This window comes from Meles meles, chromosome 1 (genome assembly GCF_922984935.1).
Source record: "Meles meles chromosome 1, mMelMel3.1 paternal haplotype, whole genome shotgun sequence".
Lineage (NCBI taxonomy): Eukaryota > Metazoa > Chordata > Mammalia > Carnivora > Mustelidae > Meles > Meles meles.
In genome coordinates this window covers 38,711,438-38,726,986 of record NC_060066.1, presented here as the reverse complement: position 1 = coordinate 38,726,986, position 15,549 = coordinate 38,711,438, and the positions used below count along the sequence as shown (strand labels likewise).

At 37.3% G+C, this 15,549-nt stretch overlaps 1 protein-coding gene across 1 annotated transcript in view; it reads right to left on the bottom strand.

Moving 5' to 3' along the window:
* The window catches only part of STK3 (serine/threonine kinase 3), a 276,767-nt gene that overhangs the window by 169,519 nt on the left and 91,699 nt on the right, over nucleotides 1–15,549 (bottom strand). The window contains exons 5-6 of the mRNA XM_045978097.1: nucleotides 12,070–12,234; nucleotides 11,399–11,566 (exon numbers count right to left, since the gene is read on the bottom strand). Of these exons, the coding sequence (XP_045834053.1) occupies nucleotides 11,399–11,566; nucleotides 12,070–12,234 (333 nt within the window). The remainder of the gene's footprint in view (nucleotides 1–11,398; nucleotides 11,567–12,069; nucleotides 12,235–15,549) is intronic.

Below are 15,549 nucleotides of genomic sequence, written 5' to 3'. Positions count from 1 at the left end.
TTATGGATCACAGTCAAAGAAAAGTGTCAAATGTAAATGCCATCTTTTAATTATTAATAAATCAATTTAAATTGTGTACTGTAAACACTCCTATACAAATACAGAGAAATACTACCTTTGTCAATATCATATATTAAAATCTTAAATTTGAAAGGCAGGGTAAGGGGTTGTGGGGGGTAGGGAAGGAAAAAATGAAACAAGATGGGACCAGGAAGAAGACAAACCATAAGAGACTCTTAATCTCACAAAACAAACTGCGGGTTGCTGAGGGATGGGGGCGTAGGGAGAGGGTGGTTGGGTTATGGACATTGGAGGGTATGTGCTATGATGAGTGCTGTGAATTGTGTAAGCCTAATGATTCCCAGACCTATACCCCTGGGGCAAATAATACATTATATGTTAATAAAAATAATTTTTAAAAATCTTAAAAAGATGGATTCTCACATAATTCTTTCTAGTATAATTCCTTCTCCATGATTCCTTCTCTAAGCAACGCTTAATGTAAACATGTCCCCAAAACTACAGTTCAAATTCAGGTAATTCATATGTCAGTAGGAAAACTTCCTCAACAGTTACCGAGCCCTTGGAACCCTTTGTGTTTACAGAGCATTTGGCAACACAACACCAACAGCAAGATTTAAATTTCAATTAACAGTGGGAATCTGTATTCCCTGGGAAGCCCTCAGGGATGATCCCAGCAGGCCTAACCAAGAAAAGCTGAGATCTGTTTATTCTGTTCTCCTTGCTTGTTCATCTCTTCAAGAATAATAACTGACTGGACAGAAATATGTTGAAAGTGTCACTGTAATAAACCTTAATCCCCAATTTAGGGGCTGGAATGCCTGGTACTCCCACATGGATACAACCATAGGGCAGAAGAACTCGAACTTTCAAATAGAGTGAAAAACCATATGTCCTGGAAGTAGGACTGAAATTCTCCAATGATCCAATTTGCCCCACTCCTCCAGATCCCTGGCTATTTCTGAAAAATGTAGGGAACAGACAGGAAGGAAGAAAGGTAATGTGAAAAGAAAGAAAAGCAGGGAAAAGCAAAGCAGAGTTGGGGAGGGGACTGTGTGAGCACTGGAGTGCATGTACTTTCAGGGACAGAGAACAGTCAAAGGAAGTAAAGGCAACAGTGAGAAAAACAGGAAGATGAGGATGATGACTTTAAAGAAGAAAAGCAAGCAATGTATATAATGACAATAAAACTCTTATAGTTACACGATCCTATATAATTTGTAATATCCATATATATCCTTATATATGGATATTATTCTTATATATCACATATAAGTGAATAAAGTTATTACAGTGTATGGTCTTAAACTCTAAACTGAATATATTTATCTACTTCCCCCTTTCCTCCCACCCCAGAAAGCTAAATAATTCTAACATTAGAATGCTCGTTCCACTGGACCAGAAGTTCCAAGAGAGTAAGAAACGTGCCTGTGCTGTTTACCACTACATCCTCAAAGTCCAACCAGTAAATGATAAATGTGCACTAAATATCTGTAGAAGGAAAAAGAGGAAAGGGGAACAGAAATAAAAGAATACAGGAAGAAAATCCCAGGGTACTTTTCTTCAGAAATCAAACACCCATACTTAGACGACATTTAGTTTCTCTGACACAAAATAAGCAATGTAGTATAGCAGATATACTCTCCAGCTGGTCCAAAAGTTGAATTCCCTGTCTCCACATTAGAACAAGCACCTCTTATATTTTAACATTAATACCAAATCAAAAATACCTTAATATTAACAATTAAATTTTGTATTACTGCTAAGATGGGTATGTCCCATCATAAAAAATATACCCAATTACAAGACAGATAAGTTTGAAAAGTGTTACTCTCATTACTAAAGGAGTCATTAAAAATTATTTTTAAAAAAAACCCGGAGAATTTTAAATGCTGATTGGCACCTATTAAATATTTACACAACTTCTTCAGAACATACCTACTGCATAAAGCAAAGTAATATATAATTAAATACAAATAAACAATCCTCTACTTGTAGACTAGTAAGTCACTGGCATATAAACAGGAAGTGAAAAACATTTTGACTCAAAGACCTCCCAATGGACTAATTATAAAGGAAGAATTACAAAGGGACTTAGAGTATTGGGCTTGAGGTGCCAAGAATGATGGGGGACAGCTGGAAGTATAATAAACAGAAGCAGTATAAAATCAAAGGACCAGGAGATCTCAATCAGCAAATAGAAAAAAAGCAGATTAATACTAGAGAAAAGTCAATAAAAATGAGAAAAGAAACTCAACAATAACAAAAAAGCCAACCCAATTAATAGACAATTCTTCAAAGACATATCAATGGAGAGATGCTCAGCGTCACTGGTTGTTTGGGAAATGCAAATCAAAACTATAATGAGGTAACCATTCCACCCATCAGGATGACTACTACCAAAAAGACAGAAAAGAAGTGTTGGAAAGAATGTGGAGACTCTGGAACCATGTACGTGGCTGGTGGAAATGTAAAATGGTATGGTACAGCTACTGTGAAAAAACCGTATGGAGGTTCCCCCCAAAACTGTACATAAACAATATGATCCAGCAATCCCAGTTCTGGGTATACACCCATTAGAATTAAAAGCAGAGTCTCAGGGCACCTCAGTGGCTCAGTCAGTTAAGTGCCCAAATCTTGGGTTTCGGCTCAGGTCATGATCTCAGGGTCCTGAGATCAAGTCCCATGTCAGGCTCCAAGCTCAGCGTGGAGTCTACTTGTACCTCTCCTTCTGCTCTTCCCCCTGAGTTCTCTCTCTCTCTAGAATAAAGAAATAAAATCTTAAAAAAAAAAAAAAAAGCAAAGTCTTGGAAAAATAAGTGTATATCCATGTTCACAATAGCAATATACATAATAACCAAAATGGGGAAACAACCCAAGTGTCAGTCAATGCATGAGCAGATAAACAAAGTGAGGTATATAGGTACAATAGGATATTATTCAGCTTTTAAAAGAAAAGAAATTCTGACATATGGTACGACATGAATGAACCTCTAAAACATTATGCCAAGTGAAAGAAGTCAGACACAAAAGGACAAATATTGTATGATTCCACCTATAGGAGGTGCTTAGAACAGTCAAACTCATAGAGACTAAAAGAAGAATGATGGTGACAAAATGTGGAGAGGAGATAACAAAGAATTATTGTTTAATGGGCACAGTTTCAGTTTGAGATGATAAAAATTTCTGCACAGTGTGATGGTTGCACAACAATGTGAGTCAATGCCACTTAACTGTTTACTTAAAAATGGTTTAAATGACAAATTTTATGTTCTGCACATCTTACCACAATTAAAAAATGAGGACATAAGGCAGAGATATGTCCTAATATTAGTCACTATTAATCTTAAACTGCAGATAATTTATTTTTTTATTTAAATTCAATTAGCCAATATATAGTACATCATTAGCTTCAGATATAGGGCTCTATGATTCATCAGTTGTGTATAACATCTAGTGCTCATCACAGCACATGCCCTCAATTTAGAATGACAAAATAGATTATGGAAGGTATAATGGCTCAAAGGTAGCCCCCCAAAAGATGTAGCCATATACTAATCCCCAGAACTTCTGAATGTGACCTCATTTGAGGAAAAGAAGGGTCTTTGCAGATGTAATTAAGTCAAGGATCTTGAAAGGAGGATATCACCCTGGATTATCCATGTGGTTCCTAAAACCAATGACAAGTATCCTTTTAAGAGAAAGGCAAAGGAAAATTTGAGGAGAAGGTAATGTGAAGATGTAGACCAAGATGGAATAATGCAGTACAATCCAAGGAATGTCAAGGATTGCCAGCAGCCACCAAAAGCTGGAAGAGGCAGAGAATGGTGTCTCCATTAGAGCCTTAGGAGGAACTGCAATCCTGTCAACACCTTGATTTCAGACTTCTGGCCTCCAGAACTGTGAGAGTATAAATTTCTTTTGCTTAAAGCTACCAAATTTGTGGTAATTTGTTACGACAGCCCTAAGAATCTATTATGGGGGTAAAAAGATAAAATAAAAAGTAAGGAAGTGGGCCTTGTAATCAGAGAAGATGCCATTCAAGCCAAAATTTATCTATGAAAACCAAGAGAAAAAGATGATCTGGGCTTCACCACTAAGCCACAGCAGTCCCTGCCCCGCCTTAGGCCCACAAACATGAGGGCTGAGGGCAAAGTGCTGAAGCCACCACCCCATCCGCCCCATGCAGGGGAGGGTAGGTGTGAGGTTTGCCTACAGGCTCTTGGCCCAGTGAATGGGGAATTTGGGCCAGCCTCTCCATAGGGCACCGCAGAGAAGGTAGTACCCTGTAGTCTTGGGCTTGTAGACAGAGGCTTTCATGCAGGATGTTCCTACAAGTGAATATTAATTTTGTGAATTAATACCCCCACATCCCCCAGACAAACTAAAGATACTTGTCTTTTGTCCTACATGTTAAATGCCTGTGAGGAATCTTCCAAGAGGCAGTGCATGCATACACACTAAGACAGGCCAGGTGTCCACCTAGCCATACAGAGTAGGGACAGGGAGCTGGAAGACATGTAACTACGCTGACCGTAGTATCATTCCATTACCACCTCTACTCAAGCCCAGTCTTCCAGGATTTCTCAACCAAATCTTATCATTAACTGGGCAGGAAGGAGGTCATTGACTCAGTTTTATATTATAAAAAATGGATAACTCAGTTTTCACTCCTTAGACATGGATATAATGCGTTGTTGGATTAGGAGTACATTTGGTTGTGAAAGGAGCAGCACCATGTGATTTGAGATAGGGGAAAGCTACTGTGTGTTTTACTTTTTTAATATGCAGTACATAGAGTGATTTTTTTTTTCTAATGCCTATGTTTACTTTGCATGTACTGAAGCATTTATTTCACTTATTAAAATGCATTGTTTCCCCCAAAGGGATGGGGGTGAAGAGGCTAGCTGGAAAAAACAGCAAGGTTAAGCAAAAAGTTCTTCAGGAAAGAAAGATAACATCACTTGCAAAAACACTCATCAAAAATATCTTTTCCATGTTGAAAATATCTACAGGGTTCTTTTCTTCATAAGTAAGTGACGTGAGGATATATAAAGACAGACAGAGATTTTTTTTAGTTTAAAGGAACTCCTAATTTACTTTTAAACACAGATTGTCAAGCTGTATATAACTTAAATTTCCAGAGAATTGCCACTTACATGTCTCCATTGTCTCAAGTCACATTTAACATAAATCTTCCCAAAATATACAATATATTTCAACATCTTATTTTTAAAAGGCAATAAACATTCATATTATATTGTTCAGAAGTAAAATTCTTAGTCTCATTTTTATTTTCTTTCCTTCAGCTGATACCAAACATTCCGTCACAGTGCCGGCTGTCTCAAACAGTCCTTATTCTGACTCAAACACTTCTGTCCTTATCCCTTCCACCACACCAGGCAATGTGTAATCAAACACAAAAGATTGTAAAATAAAAGAAAACAGAACAAAACCTGTTTTCAAAAGAATCAATAGGGGGAACGCCCGGGGTGGCTCAGTAGGTTAAGCAATTAAGCAGTTAAGCATCTGCCTTCCACTCAGGTCATGATCCTAGAGTCCTGGGATGGGGTCGCTCATGAGGCTCCTTGCTGAGCAGGGAGCCAGCTTCTCCCTCTGCCTGCCGCTCCCTCTGCTTTTGCTTGTTCTTTCTCTATCTCTCTACCTCTGACAAATAAATAATAAAAAATAAAAATCTTTTTAAAATATATAAATAAATAAAAGAATCAGTACGGTCTTAGTGCTAAGAAAGAATGTGTCTAGGTTTGATGGCAGGGACAGGGATAGATATTTAGAAAAATGATACTATTCACTCACTTCCTGATTTTTTTTTTTTTTTTTGTAATTTTATTTCCTACAGGGCTGAGAAACAGGCCGATCTCCAAAAAAGTGTGTGGCTAACTGACTTCAAAATTATATTTGATATTATATGTTACATATTATATTTAGTTATATTTAACTGACCAAAATTAATTCAGTACCTTCATATTTAACCTTTTAAAATAAATTGGGTTTTGACAAAACTTGTTTCTTTTAACATTTTGAGCAGACTTATTTCAATTTGTCATTATTCCTTAATCTTTTTGCCATTACACCTTAATCTATTTTAATGTATTTGCTGTATGTAAATTTATAAGCACATTTTCATCCCTATCCTGTTCACAAAACTTTACATGTTTTAATGTTTATTTCATGATTGCCTTTTACTGGACAGATAATTATTACTCTCACCACAGCAAAGATATAGTTTGCACACACTACAACTTTCTCTTAAAAAAGAGAGAGAAAGCTGTAAAAAACTATAAAACTTAGTTTATCCCTTGCCATCAAACAAATCAAGTGTTTTTAATAGCTCTTTTTATTAGGAAATTCCTCCTTGAAAATCTATATTCCAAATACCTCTTACCTCTCTCTGAGGAATGATTAAAGAAAGTATCAATCTTTGATAAATGATAAACTAAAACAAATGACTTCAGCCTTAACTAACTTTCGAAAGACCCATTTTCAATTCACTGCCAAGTTCCAATTTAATCACTTCCATTTTCTAATGACACTCAAAGTATATGTCCAACAAAAAGCTTGTCAGTGAAAATCACAATACTAATTTGCAACTATTTAGGCAAGAGCAACTCCATTCTAAATTATCCAAGCCTGATGCATTTCTTCTTGACCCTAATTCTCATTGGTCTAAGCAAAGCATAGGTCTGGAGCAGGCCTGGAGCCTGGCCATACAAGAAGGATGGTATATCTGAGAATATGACTAGGAAACTCAGTCTAGGAGTCAGCTTCCTTGTTCTGGGGCTGTTTCTCTTACATACATCTAGAAGGTAGGCATGGCCAGAAGGGCTACAACCTTGTAACACTGGCCAAAGAGAATTTCAGAAGGATTAGCATGTAAAAAGGCAGGATAGGGAAGCTGGCCCACCACATCTTAACTTAGCCTCCTCTTCCAGATAGCCATCTATATGCAGTAAATTATACAATACCCTTTACTTTAAAAAAACTAGCATTCTTGGGACTCCTGGGGGAGGGCTCAGTCGTTAAGCACCTGCCTTCAGCTCAGGTCATGATCCCAAGGTCCTGGGATTGAGCCCCACATCGGGTTCTCCGCTCAGCAGGAAGCCTGCTTCTCCCTCTCCCACTGTCCCTGCTGTGTTCCCTCTCTCACTATGTCTCTCTGTGAAATAAATAAATAAAATCTTAAAAAAAAAAAAAAAACTAGCATTCTTTACTTCCATCTGTTACACTTGTCTTTCCATCATCCCTATCTTCATTCCACTGTGACAACTTTGTAAACTATTGGTTATCTCATAAGGTATACTGTTCCCTCCCACCACCAAAAAAATGAGTGGAACATAAAAAATTCTACCATATTGGGTGCCTTAGTGGCTTAGTCAGTTAAGCGTTCGACTTTGATTTCAGCTCAGGTCATGATCTCAGGGTTATGAGCTCAAGCCCTGCACTGGGCTCCATGCTGGGTGTGAAGTGTGTTAAGATTCTCTCTCTCGGGACGCCTAGGTGGCTCCGTGGGTTGAACCACTGCCTTCGGCTCAGGTCGTGATCTCAGGGTCCTGGGATCGAGTCCCGCATCGGGCTCTCTGCTCAGCGGCGAGCCTGCTTCCCTCTCTCTCTCTCTGCCTGCCTCTCTGTCTGCTTGTGATCTCTCTCTGTTAAGTAAATAAATAAAATCTTTAAAAAAAAAAAAAAAGATTCTCTCTCTCTTTCTCTCTCCCCCTCTGCCCCTTTCCCCTTGCCAACTCATGCATACACGTGCTCTCTCTCTAAAAAAAATTGTCCATATTTCTTCCAATGGAAAAATTTAGGTTTGTACTTTAAATTAATAATTAAAATTATGAGATTAAAATGCCTGCAAATTTTTATTTTGCTAGTCACCCCTTCACTTGCATACAGTTGACATATAAACACAAAAGAGATTTCTTTTTTGTCAAGACAACAAATGGACTAGCACAAGTTCCTAACTCAGTTCTGCCACTTCCAAGTTGTGTCATCTTAATAAAAAACATAATTCTTTAAATATCCATTTTACCCAATCCACTCATTAAAATGGAGATTGAAATATTTATTTCATGGAGTGGTTAAAGTAAGAAAATTATTGAACTAAAAAAGAAAACTTCACTATTTCACTCACGAATCAGAGTTTCACCTACTCCCAGCCCCTACCTGGGATATACCGTCATACCTTCACTACCACTTCATGGGCTCTTTAACCTCACTGAAAACACTGAGATTCTGAAATAACTGGCCTGGGAGAGGGCTCTGTCACCACAATGTTTTTCAAAGTTTTCCAGGTAACCGCTATGCAGCAAGAAGGAAGACCGCTGTCTAGCTCCCTGATCTTCCATTCCTTATACCCTCTCCTCTCTTTCCAGGCTATACCCCCTTGGTAACCGCCGAACAAGTCTCTCGACAGCATCCTTCAATGCGTTGTAGCCCTGTCGTCCCAAGACACTCATTCATTTAAACCCCGTCCCGAGATCAAGGCCATAATAGTGCATTCCACTGCCGAGCAGGGCTAGAGCAAGGCTAGAGCAAAGAATCGCCCTGCCAACAACACAGTCCTCACTTTAGCTGCGTCAACTACCTTTTTTCTCTCTTGGACAGCTCTTTCTTTTATCCTCCCATCTGACCTCCCGCCAAACGAATCTAAGCCTTGCTGAAGCAGGAAATATTATTAATTTTATTAAAAGTCCACCCTGGAATGCGTATCTTTTTAACGTTCTCTATGATAAAATGAGAAACACACACAAAGCACATGCCCTGCACACAGAAGAGCAAGGATTATCTCAAGGAAAAGCACCTGTGTGACTGAACAGCCAGGTGACCAAGCTGCACCTCATTTTTCAAGGAACAGCACTTTCACCTGAAGGAATGATTGGCAGAAAAACTGTAGTTATTCTGATATGGGCATTTGATTGACATTCTCTCAAAAATGAACCAAGTGACTCTGCCTTTTCAAGAACACCATCATATTTGTTGCCAATGATAAAATCTGAGCTTTCAAGTGAAAATTGTATAACATGTCACATGACCTCAAGAGTTTCCCAATACTTGCAGTTCATACTGGACTTTGTATAAAGCAGTTCACAAATATGAGAAAGGATAAATAATGGTAACATAATTTATTTTTTTATAAATTTTTTAAAAGATTTTATTTATTTGACAGAGAGAGACACAGCGAGAGAGGGAACATAAGCAGGGAGAGGAGAGGGAGAAGCAGGCTTCCCGCTGAGCAGGGAGCCCAACGTGGAGCTTCATCCCAGGACTGTGGGACTATGACCTGAGCTGAAGGCAGACACTTAACAACTGAGCCACACAGGCACCCCTGATAACATAATTTAAACAGCAACTTAAAACTTTACTGTATTTGGAAATGCACAAGGCAACACTTGATAAACTGTCCAAAGAACTGCAGGGCTAAGAATTGCCTATACACAAGTTGGGAGGAAAGAAAGAAATTTACTTAGGGGCCCCTGGATGGCTCAGTCGGGTAAGTATCTGACTTCTGATTTTGGCTCAGGTTATGATCTCAGGGTTGGGAGATCGAGCCCTACATTGGGCTCTGTGCTCACCACAGACTCAGCAGACTTAAGCTTCTCTCCATCTCCCTCTGTTGCTTTCCCCTCTTGCTCACTAAATAAATAAGTAAATAAAATCTTTAAAAAAGAAATTTACTTAGGTGGTGGCTACCAAGGAAGACTCTATGTAGAAATAATATCTGACCTGAGACTTGAATGAGTAGGATTTAGGCTGGGAGAAAAGAGTGAGATAGAAAGATGCTGCTAGATAGGTAGATAGATAATTGATAGATAGAATTTTAAAGAAAAATACTATCTTCAAGTATATTTTTATTACTTCATATGTGTGAATTTAAACTGTCAAGTGATATTTTAAGATTCTGAAAGTTGGGAACCACATACTACAATTCTTTACTACCTGAGAGACTACCTCAGGGTCAAAGTTAATATGTTGATCTATGTGGTTGGAAAAGTAAGATCTAACACAAGGAGGAAGCAGAAGAGTAATAATCTAAGTCCTGGGTTAAATTCCAGCTCTGGCACTTGGCTAGGATGCCTTGGATAATTCAGTTAACCTCACTAATTCAAATTCAAATACACCTAGTTTGAGGATCACCTTAAAATATTATAACTAAAAATACCAAAGCTAAGTAATAATCGGAGAAGAAATAAGAATTTGTGTTGCTGGTTTTATGTTGACCTTAAGATTTTTCATGTAATTTTGCAAACAAACAATTCATGCCATTTTTACTTTTCACTTTAGCAAAAATAGCAAATACATACACAAGGAAGATGATACATATTATACTCAATTGTATAACTTGGAATTCTTCTTGAAGTGGCAGATTTTTAAATATTTTCAGTAGAGTACACCATTACTTGTATTACTGAAATTCAATCCACAATAGTATTATCAGAAATAATTCCAATTTATTCTTCTTCAGATGTTCCAAAATACTTCCTCCCATCTATTTATTTCACACATTTCTCCAGTCACCCTATATAACCCCATCTTCTCTTCTACACACACACACACACACACACACACACACACACACACCCACCCCCTCGCTTTCTTGCTTTCCTCTCTGCATTCTCTTTTCTTCTTGAGGTGGCTCTAGCCACTAGAGGGCAATAAGTTCACAAAGACAGATGTCCTTATATAGGATGAATTGAGATTCACACACTACGAAACCTACAAACTATATCATCACAAACTCTGAAGGAGAGAGAGTTAGACTTGAATATGTAAGGTACATACTTCAAACTCAAAAATGTCATCCTGGAAAAAGGAGTTCGTAGAAGTGTATGATAGTGTTCAAAATACAAATTTGATTTTCTCACTAAGCACCACCTAAAGAAATAGGATTAATTTGCCTACAGGTATGTACCAATGTTAGAAGTCAGGCTTCTTAAATATTAGCTTCAGATAAGAGAAGAAAAAAAGGAAAACAAAAACACAGAAAGGCAGAATTTACAAAGTGGGTAGAAAAGTGAGAATAACAGCCACACTGAGAAAACAATGGATAAACTGAAAAATACAGTGACTTTACCAATCCTTTCTTCTATTGAAAAGCAAGGCGAAATTTTACAGGTATATTTTGAGAGGAGGAAAACAGTGACTGTAGAGAGAAATACAGCCTTCACTTCTTTTCTCACAATTGAGGAAGTGGGAGGAAAAAAGTTAACATCACTAACCTCTGACAGATAATTTTATTATTTTTTTTGCACAGAACCTAAGTTCAAATCAACTTATTTAACTTACTTCATTTATTTACACTGATGTTACAAAATGCAACTTACATAACATCAACATTTTTAGCAAACCATCATTTTCTTACCCTCATGGGATGTATATCAGCATAAGGAGGTTTTCCTTCAGCCATTTCTATAGAAGTAATGCCAAGAGACCAGATGTCAGCCACACAGTTATAGCCTATTTCTTGAATTACCTCAGGAGCCATCCAAAACGGAGTTCCTATCACAGTATTGCGTTTTGCCATTGTATCCTGCAAAAACATTACACTGACATAAATAATACTACAAAAACACTAAGGGACTCTGTTTGCCAACATATTCATTAAACTGTATAGTGAAACCCTCAAACACTACAGATTATATAAAATATTGACTATTTTCCTACAACCCAACTGATGACATATTTCGGAATTCTGAATTCCGTAAAAAGCAAGAGCCCACAAGTAACTTATCTCCACTATCTTCATTAAAGATAGCCATTAAAAATAGTACTGTAACAATAAAAGCTACAGAAATGGATCAAGGTAGCTTTCTTTTTTAAACACTTAAGCATTTCAATAACATTTTTTCATATTCATTTAATGTCTCTTAAATAGTAAATACAAATAATAAAGAATACGAAATTATGGCTCCTTCTCTCTAAGAAAAATGTAGTTACGTATTTCTTCCTATCACCTCCTCCAAAAGGTTATCAACATTCAGTCACAAACCTGGACATATAGCCCACAAGTGGTTCCAAAATTATTACACTTACTGTTAACTGACCAGCCACTCCAAAATCAGCCAATTTTGCATGTCCTTCTGTATTGAGGAGAATATTTCCAGCTTTTATATCTCTGTGTATTTTTCTCATAAAGTGCAAATATTCTAGTCCTTTCAGAGTAGATTTAAGAATAGTTGCAATTTCATCTTCTGTTAACTGGAAAGATAGTTTTAAAACTAAATTGAAAAACCATGCTAGATAAACTCTTACAAACGAGCTCTGGTAGCAAACATTTCTTTCTAATGACCACTAAACCTCTAGGAAAAGGCTAAAAAGATAACAAACTGGGAACTTCTTTTTCCTCACAAATATTATGTGTCACTCTTATGACACATTTTACTGATTAAAAAAAAAAACTTCAGTATTAAACTTCTCCTTTCTTTAAAATTATCAATGTCATTCCTAAAGCACATAACCCGTCCCAAGAATCAACATAACCCTCAGAAATCACTATTTCCTACATCTTCTGATGCTGAGGTAATATCACAGCTATCCGTCCTGAAAATAAATTCAGACATTCTTCCCTGTGACGTCACTAATTCTTGATGAAAATAAAATTCGAAAGTTTTACACAAAGGAAAGGAAACAAGGGTGGCTTGCCAAGAGGCTCCTGCAGGAAGCGATTATGCCCAGACCACTTCTCCTCTTCTGGCCAGGTCATCCTAACTCACCCAAATCCTGGATTGCTGGCCCTGAGAATGAAAACTCAAAAATGAAAATTCCAGAGAAAGACTAGGAAAATGGAAACACAAACAAAGGTTGTCAGGGGAAGGAAAATGGGGAGGAGGGAGAAAAGCAGCCAAAGCAAGAAGAAGGAAAGGAAACATTCTTAGTAGCTATGGAAATAGAGCCACTGTTATCTGTGCCAGCCCCTGTGCTAATCATTTGGCATGCATTATCCATTTATCCTGAAGACAACCCTATAAGCGAATACTATTATTACCACCATCTGACAAATGAGAAAGTTACTGCACAGAGGTTTAGTAAATTCCTCTGGTCACACACAAGATGGAACCAAGATGTGAGTTCTGTCTTCTTATAATCTATGCTTTTAACCACTATTCTATACTGCCTCTCTTGACAAACCTTATTCAAGTGCCATCTATGAAAGCCTCTATTTTTGTTGAAAGCACCCTCTTAGCTTTTAAATATACCCAAGTGATATTAGAAGTTCTGAACAATACATCTACTTTTGCTCTAAGGACCACAAGCAAATATAACCTCAAGATAAGCTGATGGAAGGGCAAAGTTCTTCTGTATGATAAGGAGAAAGAAAGAAAAATAAGAAGAAAAAGAAAAAGAAAGAAAGTTCAAATACCCGACAATGGGATAATAGAAAGATACAGTGTAAATTAAAAATAAAGAAAAACTATACTACAAAGCTGTAGTAATCAAAAGAGTAAAAAAATATGGTACTGGTATAAAAACAGACACATGTATCAATGGAACAGAACACAAAGCTCAGCAATAAACCTAAATGTTTATGGTCAATTAATCTACAACTAAGAACTCAAGAATACACAATGGGAAAGAGACAGTCTTTTCAACAAATGGTACTAGAAAAACTGGACAGTTACATGCAAAAGAATGAAACTGAACCACTTTCTTACACCATATATAAAAATAAACCCAAAATGGATTAAAGACCTAAATGTGACACCTGAAATCATAAAATTACTAGGAGAAAACTCAGGAGTAACTTCTTTGACATCAGCCATAGAAACATTTTCCGAAATATGTCTCCTCTGGCAAAGGAAACAAAAGCAAAACTCAACTATTGGTATACATCAAAATATAAAGGTCTTACACGGAAAAGGAGCCATCAAAAAAACAAAAAGGCAAACTACTGATGGGAAAATATATTTGCAAAAGAGATATCCAATAAGGGGTTAATATCCAAAATATATAAAGAACTTATACAACTCAACACATACACACACACACACACACACACAAAACAAATAATCCAATTAAAAATGGGCAGAGCAGCTCAATAGGTATTTTTCCAAAGACATACAGATGGCTAACAGACATATGAAAAGATGTTCAACATCACTCATCATCAGGGAAATGCAAATTAAAACCACAATGAGATTATCACTTTATACCTGTCAGAATGGCTAAATCAAAAACACAAGAAACAACAAGCATTAGTATGATGTGAAGTAAAAGGAACCCTCATATACTGTTGGTGGGAATGCAAACTGGTACAGCCACTGTGAAAAACAGTATGACGGGTCTTCAAAAAAATTAAAAATAGAATTATCATATGATATAGTAATTCCAATCCTGCGTATTTACCCAAAGAAAATGAAAACACTAATTCAAAAAGATTTACGCACCACTATGTTTATTGTGGTATCAAGTGTCCATTCACCTACACATTCTCTCTCTCTCTCTCTCTCACACACACACACACACACACACAGGAATATTATTAAGCCATTGAAAAAAAAAAGAATGAAATCTTGTCAACTGCAACAACATGGATGGACCTAAAGGGCATAATGCTAAGTAATAAGTCAGAGAAAGACAAATACCATTATGAGTTTACTCATGTCTGGAATTTAAGAAACAAATGAACAAGCAAAGAAAAAAAGAGACAAATGAAACAGACTCTTAAATATAGAGAATAAACTAGTGGTTGTCAGAAGAGAGCTGGGGGGTGGTGGTGAAATAGGTAAAGGGGATTAACAGTACACTTATCTTGATCACTGAGAAATGTAGAGAGTTGTTGAATCATTATATTGCATACCTGAAACTAATATAACACTATGTTAATTATACTTGAATAATTATTTATATATACTTAAACACACGCACATATATAAAAACTATGAAGGGGCATGTGGGTGGCACAGTTGAGTGTCCAACTCTTGGTTTCGACTCAGGTTGTGATCTCATGATTGTGAGATCAAGCCCAGTGTTAGGCTCTGTACTCAGCGTGTAGTCTCCTTCAGACTCTCTCTCCCTCTCTCTCTGTTCCTCCAACCCCCGACATATGCACACTCTGTCTCTAAAATAAATAAATAAATCTTTTTTTAAAAAGAAACAAACAAAAAACTGCTTTAAGACTGTAGAATGTAAAAAAAAAAAAAAAAGACTGTAGAATGTGAGGGGCGCCTGGGTGGCTCAATGGGTTAAAGCCTCTGCCTTCGGCTCGGGTCATTGTCTCAGGGTCCTGGGATCGAGCTCCACATGGGGCTCTCCACTCAGTGGGGAGCCTGCTTCCCTTCCTCTCTCTCTGCTTGCCTCTCTGCCTACTTGTGATCTCTGTCTGCCAAATAAATAAATAAAAATCTTAAAAAAAAAAATACTGCAGAATGTGAAAGTGATTACTGGAAGACGTTTGTTTCAACTGCCACCAATGCGACAGTGGCTCAAGTCTCATTAAGAAACAACATTGGGATGGGGTGCCTGGGTGGCTCAGTGGGTTAAGCCTCTGCCTTCAGCTCACTTCATGGTCTCAGG